The following is a 12,640-nucleotide window of genomic DNA, read 5'->3' on the forward strand; positions in this document are numbered from 1 at the left end:
TCAATTCTCCAAGCCACATTTTCATTCAGAGAGATAAATAGAAGTACAGACTGGAGTGACACCAACATCCTGGAATTCTGCCATTACTATAGCGCCTTTCATGGGGTGTGGGACTTGACCCTGGGTCACATATAACAATTCACTGTCCAGATGCACGTGGTTAAGTGCACACATTACAGAGCACAAGGACCTGGGTTCTAACCCTGATCCCCACCTGCAGGGGGGAAAGCTTCACAAGTGGTGAAGTGGTGTGCAGGTGTCTGTCTGTCTGTGTCCCTCTCTATCTTCCCCCTTCCCTCTCAGTTTATCTCTCTATATATCCAATAAATTAATAAATAAATTTAAAAAATAATGCAGTGCCCTCCTCAATGAGCTATCTCTCCAGCCTTCTCTAACTTTGTACTTATTTTCACATCTCCCTTACCCTAGACCATAAATTCCTCAGAGAGGGACTCGGTATTGCTCCCTGCACTTAACTCCACAACTAGATGAAGACCTTTTGAAATACAGAAGTTGAGGGCTAGAAATATAGCTTAGTAGTGGAGCATATACCTTTCCTGTGTGAGGGCTGGGATTCAACTGCTAGTAACACACACACACACACACACACACACACACACACACACACACACACACGCATACACAGTGTGTAGGGGGACTAAATTCAGGAGTCAACTGTGACTTGAATGCAAGGGCAGGAGGGAGAAGAGTTGGAAACAGACATTTTCTTTTCTTTCTTACTCTTTATTTACTGTATAGAGACAGCCATAAATTGAGAGGAGAGGGGAAGACAGCAAGGAAGAGAGACAGAGACACCTGCAGCACTGATTCACCTCTCATGAAGCTTTCCCCCTGTAGATGGGGACCAGGGGCTTGAACCCTGATCCTTACACACTGTAATGTGTGCACTTAACCAGGTGTACCACCACCTGGCCCCAGAAACAGACATTTTCTTTTTTTAAAATATTTACTTTTTATTTATTCCCTTTTGTTGCCCTTTTTTATTGTTGTAGTTATTATTGTTGTTGTTATTGATGTTGTCATTCTTGGACAGGACAGAGAGAAATGGAGAAAGGAGGGGAAGACAGAGGGGGAGAGAAAGACAGACACCTGCAGAAGTACTTCACTACTTGTGAATCGACTCCCCTGCAGGTGGGAAGCCGGGGGCTGGTCCCTGGATCCTTACGCTGGTCCTTGTGCTTTGCACCCCATGCGCTTAACCCGCTGCGCTACCGCCCGACTCCCGAAACAGACATTTTCTGCATGTAGAGTGATAGTGGTGGCAGAGTCTGACTTGCTTGCTGAGATCATTAAATGGGTTTTGGCAGGAGGCAGGGCAAGCCCAGGAGAAGAGACCAATGATGCAGATAATGTAACAGGCAAGATAGACGGTGGCTTGGGTCTACAGCAGTGGGTTTGGAAAGAACTAGGTAGACTTCAGAAGTTAAGGGGGGGCTGGGCAGTGGCACACCTGGTTAAGCGCACAGGTTATAGTGCACAAGGACCCAGGTTCAAGCCCCCAGTCCCCACCTGCGAGCTCCCAGTCTTCCCCTGCATGGGGAAAGCTTCACGAGTGGTGAAGCAGGGCTGCAGGTGTCTTTCAATCTCTCTCCCTTCCCTCTTGATTTCTGGCTGTCTCTATCCAATAAATAAAGATAATAAAAAATTAAAAAAAAAGAATTAAAAAAAAGAGAAGTTAAGAGGTGGGCTGGGGAAATAACACAGTGGCTATGTCAAAAGACTTTCATGCCTGAGGCACCAAAGGTGCCAGGTTCAATCCCCATACCACCATAAGCCAGAGATAAGTAGGGCTCTGAGTAAAATAATAATAAAAATAAAATTACTAATAGGCTTTAAAATATGCAAATAAAGAAAATAGTCTTAAGTAAAGAAATAAAGAAAAAGTCTTAAAAATCAGAATTAACAAAGTGGCTAAATGAAGAAAAGAAAAAGCTTCAATTTGGGTCCAAGATCCTAAACTGGGGCCCAGAATCCAGGTGGGAGAACAAGGTTGTAGCCATGGAGAGATAGGAACTCTGTCTTGGAATTGCTGGGGGTTTGGGTGGCATGTGGGTCACCCACCAGACAGCTGGATATTCACAGCTGCAGATGAGAAGCTGAAGTTGAAAGGGAATGGTTTGAGAGGTGGGAGAAAAAGAAAAAAAGACAGGGAAATAGCAGCCATTTATGCTCAGAAAGAGTTGGAGATGACTGGAAACAAGGGGAGAATACATATGAGCTTCCTCACAGGGACCCCCACTTCCACAGACAAAATGCACGGCAGTGGCTGGGGAGGTGACTGTGGGCAGAGCACAGCTCTGCATGTGTGAGGCCTGGATTCGCTCCCCAGCACCGCATAGTCAGGGGCAGCAGCATTCTAATCTCTCTCTCTCTCTGTCTCTGATAACAAAACAAGCCAACACACATTGCAGAGAGTTCTCTCGACAGCCATTTTATTTTATTCAGACATGAAGCTTGCACCCTGGCCCACCCCTCCGACCATGGGATCACAGCAGGAGTAGATTCATCCTCGGGTAACACTGGCATCTTACCACAACAAGAAAAGGGGAACATATAGGTCCTGTCTCCACGTGACAGCAGGGAAGGCCCAGCTACAGCTGGCCGGGAGGGCACACATGCAGGGGAAGGAGACTAATCTGGGCCGACATCTGGGGTTGGGGCTTAGAGTAGGCAGCGTCGGGGGGTTCTGCACCAAGTTCAGTAGCTGTGAGTGGAAGATGCATCCAGTTCACTGTGCTGCTCCTTATGTGACTCTGTCACCACCTGCTGGGGGGGTCAGACACAAGGTGGCACACGCTGTTCAGCACCAACCTCCTCCCAGCTCTTTGCGGCACAGCGTCCTCCTCCCTGGCACGTCAGCTGAGGCTCTGTTGATCCAACCACTTTCTCTAGCTTCCTGTCTCCCTCCCACCCCAAGAACTGCTAGCCAACACCTGAAGCCAGGCAGGGGGTCTGAGATCATATAGGAAAAGATGGGGCCCTGGAGTCAAGTGGCCATCTCACCTCCCCATCCCGTGTCTCGATGGTCTTGATGAGAACCATCTTGCGGCTGTGGCTGTCCTGGGTAGGCTCCATGTCAGGCACTGGACATAGGAAGAAAGTTCAGAGAGGAGGCGGGGACTGCCTCTCCTCTCCCGCCCTCATTCCCCATCTGTGAGCGGGCAGAGGAGCCGGGCCCAATGGAGACCAGGGGTTGGTAGATTGTAGAAGGAACCCATTTTTCAGCAGAGCCAAGCAAGATCTGGTCCCCGCAGAAGTAAAGAAGGTGGGGGTGCACCGGGTTGAGTGCACACAGTGTCATGCTCCAGGACCTGGGTTCAAAGCCCCAGGTTCATCAGCAGGGAAGAAACTTCTTCACTAGTGGTGAAGCCATGTTGCAGGTCTTTCTCCCTCTCAGCTTCTCCTACCCCTCTCAATCTCCCTATCAAACCAAATCACATAAATTAAAAATAGGGGGGGCTGAGTGGGGTGCACTTGGTTGAGCACACATGTTACAATGCTCAAGGACCTGGGTTCAAGACCTCGGTCTCCACCTGCAGGGGGAAAGCTTTGTGAGTGTTGAAGCAATGCTGCAGGTGTCTGTCTCTCTATCACCCCCTTCTCTCTCTCTCTCTCTCTCTAAATTTCTGGCTGTTTCTAACAGTAAATAAAGATAATTTTTTAAAGGTTTTTTTTTTTTAAGTAAACAAGGAAGCTGCCAAGTGGGATGCCAGGCGTGGGAGACTCACCAGTCCTCTTTATATTTAAGGATGAAAATGAGTGGACGGGCACGGAGATCCTGGGGGCGAAGGAGCGGTCAGCTGCCCGGCCTGGGGGGGGGGTCCCCGCCACTCCCCCCGCGCCCCCCGCAGTCCTGCAGCGCCCTTACCGGCTCTCCTCGCCCTCCAGCAGCTTCCGGTAGGTGGCGATCTCGATGTCCAGGGCCATCTTGACGTTGAGGAGCTCCTGGTACTCGCGCAGGTGCCGCGCCATCTCCTCCTTGAGCTGCCGCAGCTCCTCTTCCAGCCGCGCGGCGCCCGCCTGGTAGCCGCCCGCTTCCAGGGCGAATTGCTCCTCCAGCTCCCGCAGCTGCCGGAGCAGCGCCTCGTTCTGGGGGCGGGTGGGGGTGGGGTGGGGGCGAAGCCTCAGAGGGGAGGGGCGCACAGCCCCAGCCGTCGGGCGCCCCCTCCCGCACCCCGGGGCCCGGAGCAGCCTGCACTCACGGTGCCGCGCAGCCCGTCCACCTCGCACGTCAGGCTCTGGATCTGGCGTCGAGACTCGTTCATCTCCTGCTTGGCCTGGCGCAGCGCCTCGTGGTTCCGGTTGGCGGCGTCCGACAGGTCCGCGTACTGCGGCGTGTGGTCCCCCCACCCCCCGTGTGTGAACCGACGGGCTGCAGCCCCCGACCCCAACCCACCCCGCCTGCCAGCCCTTGCGCCACCCCCCCCCCCGCACCTTAGACTTGTACCACTCCTCGGCCTCCTGCAGGTTCTTCACCGCGATGCTCTCATACTGAGCGCGGATGTCCCGCAGCGCCGCCGTCAGCTCTGGCTTCACGGTGGCCTCCACTTCCACCTGCTGCAGCTGCTGGCTCTCCACGCTCACCTGCAGGTCTCGCAGCTCCTGCGGCCCGGGCGGCGGGGTGCAGAGCGCCCCCACGCAGTTGGCGCGCAGAAAAGAGAGGACACTTAAGTGGACAGAAGGGGGCGCCATGGAGTGGGGGGCGCGCAGGGCTGCGCCACCCCGCACTCGGGCCACCGCCCCGGGGAGGGGATGCAGTTCCGCCTCTTGCCACTAGAGGGCGCAGGGGTGGGAGTCAAACCACCTGTAGAGGAGGGTGGCGGGGTTCCCTGTCCCCAGCTGATCCCGCAGCCCTTTTCGGGAACCCCTCCTGCATCCGCCAGTCTCCTGCAGAGCTCGGCGCCCACAGGCCCCCCACCCCGGGCGCACCCACCTCCTCGTGCAGCTTCTTGAGAAACTCGATCTCATCCATCAGCGACTCGATCTTGCGCTCCAGCTCCAGGCGCGACAAGGTGGCGTCGTCCACGTCCTTCGTGGGGTGGCAGTGGGTACGAGTGCAGGGAGAAGCTGCTCAGGCCGAGGAAAGACCTGGCCCTCCCCGTCGGCCGCTGGAAGTGCCCGGGGAGACCCTCCCACCCCAGTCCTCGCCGCCCCAGCCCCCCCTCCACTCTCCAACACCGCCCAGGACCCCAGGGTGGGGGATGGAGCTGCTCCCCGGGCCGGGCTCACCTTGCGGAACAGCACAAGGTTGTGCTCCGCGTCCTCGCGTTTGCGCAACTCCTCGTCCAGCCTGGTGGGCAGCGAGGGCCGGGCCTGAGCTCCGGGCCGCACCCCTTATCCCCCCCTCCCGTCCACCTCCAGGCTCTGGCTTCGAGGCTGCTGCTGCTGCTTCCTAGAACTCTGAAGGAGCTCTTGCAATCCTGGAGCTTCATCTACCGAGCGAATGACCCCACTTTCTCTCCAAGGGGCTGGAACTGAGTTGGGGCCCATTATACACAAGGGGGCACGCCCCTCCCCGCCCGCACCCTCCAGGCTCCACCAAGTGGCAGAGGGAGCTCGACGCGGGGCTGGGCGAGCCGGGTGGGTACGGGAGGGGGGAGGACCCCGACGGCCGCCCCGCCCTGACCTCTGCTTGAGCGCCGCCAGGTCCTCGGCCAGCGCGTCCCGCTCCACCTGCACCCGGTCGCGCTCGCGGCCCAGCAGCTCCAGCTCGCGGCGCAGCTCCCGCAGCTCCTGCTGGCACAGCTGGTCGGCGCGCGCCGGCTCCTGGCCCCGGGCCTGGCTCAGTTCCCCGCGCAGGGCCGCGTTCTGCTGCTCCAGGAAGCGCACCTTCTCGATGAAGTTGGCGAAGCGGTCGTTGAGCTCCTGCAGCTCCTGCTTCTCGTTGCTGCGCGTGGCCAGGAACTCCTGGTTGAGGGCCTCGGCCATGGAGAAGTCCACACGCTCGGAGGGCAGGCGCAGCAGAGAGCCCGCACCCGCCCGGGGCCCGCGGAAGCTGCCCAGGCGCACGGACGAGCCGGGCGACGCCGAGCCCAGCAGCCGGCCGCCGGAGAAGCGGGAACCGGACGAGTAGGAGAAGGCCCCGGGCGACAGCGACGGCGGTGGCCCGAAGGTGCGACGGTAGGAGGTGGAGCTGATGCTGCTGGCCCGGAGGCCCGACGTGTGGCTCATGGCAGCGGAGGAGAGCGCGGACTGGCAGTGGCCACGGGGAATGCAGGTCCAGGAGCCGGGAAGGAGCCACAGGGCGGCCCAGCGGCTTTATAGCCCTGCAGGCTCTGGGGGGGCCTGGGCGGCTCCTCCCACTGGCCTGGCTGCGGGCTTTGTGGGGAGGGGGACGCCCCACCCCTGCGGATCCGCAGGAGCTGCGCACCCTCCCTCCTGACTGCTGGCACCCTGCCTACTCCATCCCCCCTGTTGCTGGTAGGGAAGGAAACCAGGATAGTGCGGACCAGGCTATGTCGAGGGCTTGGGGTTCAGAGCCTCCAGTGCCACCCAGGATCCCCGCCCAGGATGGGACAGCTTGGGTTGGGGGGGGGTCCTGCTTGGCAGGAGGCTAAAGGGCAGACTCTGAGGGGGAACAAAGCCTCCCAGGTGAGTGGGCTGCCTGCTGCACCTAGGCCCCAAAGCCTGTGATTGTCTCCCCAAAGGCGAGGCGTTGCTCTCATGTCCTTACCACACCCAGGGAGACATGAGGCGCAGGAGGGTAGAGGCAGGAGGGGGCCAGGGAAGGGCTCGTCCTGGGAGTCCCCAGGGACCTGTGCAGGGCTGCTGGTTGGCGCCAGCTCTGCCGCTAATGCACCGGCCACTCCCCTCCCCCTCCCCTGGACACTGGGCCCTGGGCGGCCTGCTGATGGCTGGACTTAAAGGCACAGCTGCCAAACCTGTGCTTGCCCCAGGCCCCAGCGGGGTGGGTCCACCAGAGGGGCTTTGGGGACATGTATCCAGCTCTGGGACTTGCTCAGGAGAGGCTGCACCCAGGGAGCCTGCTGTAGACTTGCTGTCTGCACTGGAGCCTCCCTTCCCCCAGCCAACTGGTGCTCAGTCACAGGCCTTACGGGAAGCAGAGTCCAGAGGTAGGAAGGGGAGGGATCTGAGGGGTATCAGCCTTCTCCAAGGCAGAGATTGATGGGCTGGCAGCAACCGGTTCCAGTACTGAGAGGCTGCGGTACCCAGGGATGGGTGGGGCTGGAGGAGGAAGGGCTGAGCAAAGAGAAGGTGCCCATCCCTAGAGGCTCTGGGATTGAAGTCTAGCAGGGTCAAGAATGGGCGCAAACACAGATGCCTGTGCAGAGATCGTACATGATCACATGCACACACACACATGCACATCACACAGCTTTGCCTACCCTCCCCCGTATCGGGGTTAGTGGGAAGGCAGCTGTCTGTTCTCTGCATGTCACACAGCTTCCAGGCCCGGGCTGTCCATCGCACACAGAGGCCACCCAGACGGTCTGCAGGAGTCAGGGGGATGAGACCTGTTGGGGTCGTAGGAGCCCTGGACGCCCACACATTGGGACATATCTGCTAGGGAGTAGTCTTGAGGACAGGAGCCAGGCATCTGGGGGCAGCAGGTTTGGGGGCACAGACAGGGTGTCTGGCTGGGGTGTGAAGAGGATGTCACCCTCAGCACTGCAGGGAGGGCAGCCGCCCTGCTTTGTGTGTCCAGTCAGTGCCACCCACTTGCAGCCCTGCCCATGCCTCCAGGCCCCTCCTTCCTCCCCGGCCATTAGTCTCCATTCCCTGCACAGCTGCCAGACCATTCTCCTTGATGGGTCTGGTTTGGTTGCCAGGGGGGATAGGGAGAAAGGATGGAGATGAGGGCTGGAATGTATAGACCAGGGGCTGTCCCCTCTAACTCCTGGGGGTGGGTAGGGGGCTGGGGCAGCCTGGGAGCTTTCTGCCGTAGCCCTGGTTTCTGAGCCCCACTGATCCCAGCCAGGCTCAGCCCTGCCCTTTCACCTTCCAGGAGCAAGACAAGACATTGAAGCTGGTCCTGCTGGGACAGGACTGAAGGGCTTTGGCTCAGGCCTGGTCCTTACAGTGAGCCACAGCAACACCCAGTGAGAGGAGAAGCCCTTGGGCTGGGGCTGGGGTTCCAGCCTCTGCCCTGCCTAAGTGCCTAACTCACCCCCCCCCAAAGATGCCTCAGAGGAACAAGAGCCAGGCCTCCTCAGCACCATTTGAGGGCTCTGGAGCGAGGGAGGCTGGGCCCTGGGTTAAGGAACCAAGCCTGCTTGGGAGGCTTCTCATCTATTCTCAGAGCCAGACCTAGATCTTGGGGTGTACAGGAAGGCAGGAAATAGACCACAGCTAAAAGCTGTCAGCTGCCAGCTGTCCACCTGACTCCAGTGCTCTGCTCTAGGAATTTATTATTAGTTATTTTTGTATTATTTATTTATCCTTATTACCAGAGCACTGCTCAGCTTTGGCTTATGGTAGTGCTGGGGATTGAACCTGGGACCTCAGAGCCTCAGACCCATTATGCTTCTCTGTGAATTCAGACTCTACTGTGCTCTTGCAGATTACTCAGTGAAAGGGCAGTGATCACAGCTTCCACCACCTGTGCAGGTAAGTCCACGTGAAATACTTAGGACACACGGTACGTGGACCCAGCCTGTAAGCTGGTTTTGTGCTTGTGCCAACACCCTTGTTGTTAGTCTCTGGAGTGACATCGCCAGCCCCTGAGTGTACTGAGGAGCTGGGCCTCTTTGGGGTCAGCCTCCCTGGTGGCTTGGAGTACTGTGGTCACGGGGTGGAGGAGTCTAGCTGATGGAGGGCACGGGGGATGGCTGGGAACTAGGTGGAGTAAGACAGGGACTCTGGACAGTCATCCTGGGCTGGCAGCTCAACTGGCTGTGTGCTCTGGGCTTGGACAATGCTTTATCTTCTAGTCACCCCGCTACCTTTAGTCATAATAACAGTTAAAGAACATAATAACAGTTAAAGAACGATAATAACAGTTCCTTCCTCCTAGTTTTGGAGGACTAGGTGAGTTAAAATGTGTGACGCACACAATGCTATGTAAGTGCCACCCAGTGTTACTGTCATACCACCCTTTAAAAATGTTTTACTTAGGGGTGGAGGGTAGATAGCATAATGGTTATGCAAATAGACTCTTATGCCTGAGGCTCCAAAGTCCCAGGTTCAATCCCTAGCACCACCATAAGCTAGAGCTGAACAGTGCTCTGGTAAAAAAAAAAAAAAAATGTTTTACTTAGTTATTAGCACAAGTTTAACTAGCAAGGGGGAGGGGAGGTGGGAGAGGTAGCATAATGGTTATGCAAAGAGGCTTTCATGCTTGAGGCAACAGAGGTCCCAGGTTCAACCCCCTAAATCACCATTAGCCAGAGATGAACAGTGCCCTGGTATAAAAATATAAATAAAATGGAGGGGGGGCTGGAGAAGTGAACACTGGTGTATCACTCTAGCACATGGAATACTGGGGATCAAACTCAGAACCTCATGCTTCCAAGTTCAGCGCCCTACTCACTGCACCACCTCCCAGACCTATTGTCACCCCTCCTTCTCTGCTTCCCTTGGCCGATACGGTGAAAGCTTGGAGAGAAATGACAGAGGGTTGCACAGTGAGTGGTGAAGTTACCAGGAGAGCATTGCCCGTACAGATCACAGATGGGAAGCTGGATTCAGAGGCTGTGTAGTCGAGAAGGTGGGAGAGTAAGGGGGTTACAGCTGGAGTCCTGGACCCAGGGCACAAAGGAACCAAAAGAGGCACTGAAAGGTAGGTGGGGTGTTTGTTTGTTTTGTTTTTAATATATTTATTTATTTTGGATAGCAATAGAGAGAAGTTGAGAGTGGGAGAGAGAGAGGGAAAGGGAGAGAGAGAGAGAAAGACTTGCCACCCTGCTTCACTATTTGTGAACATCCCCCCTACAGGTGGAGACCAGGGAGGGACTTGAACCTGGGTTCTTGTTCACTGTAATGTGTTCACTCAACCAAGTGCACCCCTACCCGACCCCAGCAGTTGTTTTCAGAGCACAGGAAGTATCCCAGTGTGACTCTGAAGCCAGGTGACTTCTGGGTGCTGAGGTTACCTCTGCATTCTGAGGGGCTGGCCAGCAGAGGCTAAGGCAGGGGAGAGGCAAGGTCACTGGAGGGGAAATGGGGCCACCAGCCTGAGCCATCTCACTCCCTGTGTAACCTGGGCAAAGGACTTGTCCTTTCAGATACTGTGACTTCATCTGTACAGTAGGGTGGTGAGAGTCATTTCTTGGCATGTTGAGAGGGGCATGAATAGCCAGTGAGTCGAAAGTCCCTCAGTGCTGTTGACTGCTTTCACCTCCTATATGAAAGAAAGAAAAAAAAATGAACACAGAGCAGAGATGGCATGACCCTATTTACTGGTAACAAGTTGTCAGTTCAGCTCTTCCTGCCTCTTGGGCGTACACACACACACACACACACACACCCATCTGTGTTCCTAGCTGTTTCCTCCTTGCCCCTTGAGCCGAGTCCCCACTCCCACCTGGAATGGCTGCCACCATCGCTCACTCTCAGAAACATGCAGGTGTGGAGCTCAGCATTACTCTGGGTGCCTAGCCCCCTTTCCCATCACTTGGGAAGGTCCTGAAGCTCAGAGGGGCTGTGTTGCCTGTCTGAGGCTGCACCGCAAGCTGATGATGGCAGCACCCTCTCCGGGAAGTGGCATCCTCATCAAGCCAGCCCACCTTCAGGGTCCTCCAGTTCACCCACCCGCACCCACACTGGCTCGGGAACAGTGGAATCCTTGCCGAATTGTCTCTACTGGGACTCCTTTCCTCCCGGCTAGGTGGAGGCCCAGGTACCTTTTCTGCCTCATTACTTCCTCTTTTTTCTCTCCTTCTCTTTCTTCTCCTCTTTTTTTAAATTTATTTTCCTTTTTTGTTGCCCTTGTTTTTTTATTGTTGCTGTAGTTATTATTGTTGTTATTGATGTCATCATTGTGAGATAGGACAGAGAGAAATGGAGAGAAGAGGGGGAGACGGGGAGAGGAAGATAGACGCCTGCAGAGCTGCTTCACTGCCTGTGAAGTGAATCCCCTGCAGGTGGGGAGCCGGGAGCTCAAACCAGGATTCTTAGCTTCGCACCACCTGTGCTTTTTTTTTTTTTTTTTTTTGCCTCCAGGGTTATTACTGGGGCTCTGTGCCTGAACCATGAATCCACTGTTCCTGGAGGCCATTTTTTCCCCTTTTGTTGTCCTTGTTGTTGTAGCCTTGTTGTGGTTATTATTGTTATTGTTGATGTCATTCATTGTTGGATAGGACAGAGAGAAATGGAGAGAGGAGGGGAGGACAGAGAGGGGGAGAGAAAGACAGACACCTATAGACTTGCCTCACTGCCTGTGAAGCGACTCCCCTGCAGGTGGGGAGCCGGGGGCTCAAACTGGGATCCTTATGCTGGTCCTTGAGCTTTGTGCCACGTGTGCTTAACCCGATGCACTACTGCCCAACCCCCCTCTTTCTTCTTTTTAAATATTTATTTATTATTGGATAGAGACAAAGAAAAATTGAGAAGGGAGGGGAGCTAGAAAGGGAAAGAAAGAGAGACACCTGCAGCCCTGCTTCACCACTCGTAAAGCTTTCTCTCTGCAGGTGGGCACCAGCGGTTTGAACCTGGGTCCTTGCGCACTGTAATGTGTGCACTTAACCAGGTGTGCCACCACCTTCCTCCTCCTCCTCCTCCTCCTCTTCTTCTTCTTCTTCTTCTTCTTCATTTTATTTATGTTTAATGAGAGAGAGATACCAGAGAACTGCTCAGCTCTGACTTGTAGTGATACTGAGGATTGAACCTGGGGCCTTTGCTGCCTCGGGCCACTACAGGCTGACATTTTCAGGTGGGAGTGGGGGTGCAGATAGTAGTTGGAGAGACAGCACAGCTGTAGAGCTTCAGACTCCCAACCTGATTCAATTCCTGGCACCACATATTTTAAAGTACTGCTCTGCCCTTCCCCTCTCCTCTCTCTCTCCCTCCCTCTCTCTGTACTTCCCTCTCTCTGTCCCTTTATAGTTCATGGAATAAGCCTTAAAGGAGAGAAACAGAGACAACAGCACCAAAGTCACCGTCAGGGCCATCAGACTCCCATGGGATACGTGCAGGGCTGGACCCTGGGTTTTGCTCATGGCGAAGCTGGCAACCTCGCCACCTTACTAGCTCATGGATATCTCTCAATCTGCATAATGATCCTAGCACTTAGTGCTACTATTATTATTCCCCCCTTTATTTTTTGCCTCCAGAGTTATTGCTGGGGCTCGGTGCCTGCACCACGAATGCACTGCTCCTGGAGGCTTCCCCCCCACTTTTGTTGCCCTTGTTGTTTTATCATTGTTATGGTTACTGTTATTGTTGTTATTGATGTCGGTGTTGTTGGATAGGACAGAGAGAAATTGAGAGAGGAGGGGAAGACAGAGAGGGGGAGAGAAAGATAGACACCTGCAGACCTGCTTCACCGCCTGTGAAGCGACTCCCCTGCAGGTGGGGAACCAGGGCTGAAACCGGGATCCTTAACGCTGGTCCTTGCGCTTTGCGCCACTTGCGCTTGACCCGCTGCGCTACCGCCGGACCCCCTTACTATTCCCTTTTTACAGTTGAGGAAACTGAAGTGTAGAGAGGTTAAGTAACTTGC

General features: G+C 55.4%; 1 protein-coding gene across 2 annotated transcripts; it reads right to left on the bottom strand.

The window, feature by feature from the left end:
• Positions 1 to 2,436: 2,436 nt before the first annotated feature.
• On the bottom strand, positions 2,437 to 6,674 carry PRPH (peripherin). Of its 2 annotated transcripts, none has more exons than XM_007528511.3 (9): positions 5,648 to 6,674; positions 5,251 to 5,311; positions 4,955 to 5,050; positions 4,456 to 4,623; positions 4,224 to 4,349; positions 3,890 to 4,110; positions 3,750 to 3,799; positions 3,025 to 3,104; positions 2,437 to 2,784 (listed from the first exon to the last, which is right to left on the bottom strand). In XM_007528511.3, exons 1-9 carry the CDS (start codon positions 6,190 to 6,192, stop codon positions 2,719 to 2,721), a joined length of 1,413 nt encoding a protein of 470 aa, XP_007528573.1. In that variant the 5' UTR covers positions 6,193 to 6,674; the 3' UTR covers positions 2,437 to 2,718. The 2 variants fall into 2 exon arrangements, with proteins under 2 accessions (XP_007528573.1, XP_007528571.1); XM_007528509.3 differs by having other exon boundaries at positions 2,437 to 2,787.
• Positions 6,675 to 12,640: the final 5,966 nt, after the last annotated feature.

Source organism: Erinaceus europaeus, chromosome 7 (genome assembly GCF_950295315.1).
Source record: "Erinaceus europaeus chromosome 7, mEriEur2.1, whole genome shotgun sequence".
NCBI lineage: Eukaryota > Metazoa > Chordata > Mammalia > Eulipotyphla > Erinaceidae > Erinaceus > Erinaceus europaeus.

What these genes read in the sequence shown, in the direction of transcription:
- PRPH (XM_007528509.3), bottom strand. Translation starts at nt 6,192, where the DNA reads ATGAGCCACACGTCGGGCCTCCGGGCCAGCAGCATCAGCTCCACCTCC. An exon ending in TCAAGAAGCTGCACGAGGAG is followed by an intron (nt 4,624 to 4,954) that starts GTGGGTGCGCCC and finishes CCCGGGCCGCAG; the next exon opens with GAGCTGCGAGACCTGCAGGT. An exon ending in CTGGAGGGCGAGGAGAGCCG is followed by an intron (nt 3,800 to 3,889) that starts GTAAGGGCGCTG and finishes CTTCGCCCCCAG; the next exon opens with GATCTCCGTGCCCGTCCACT.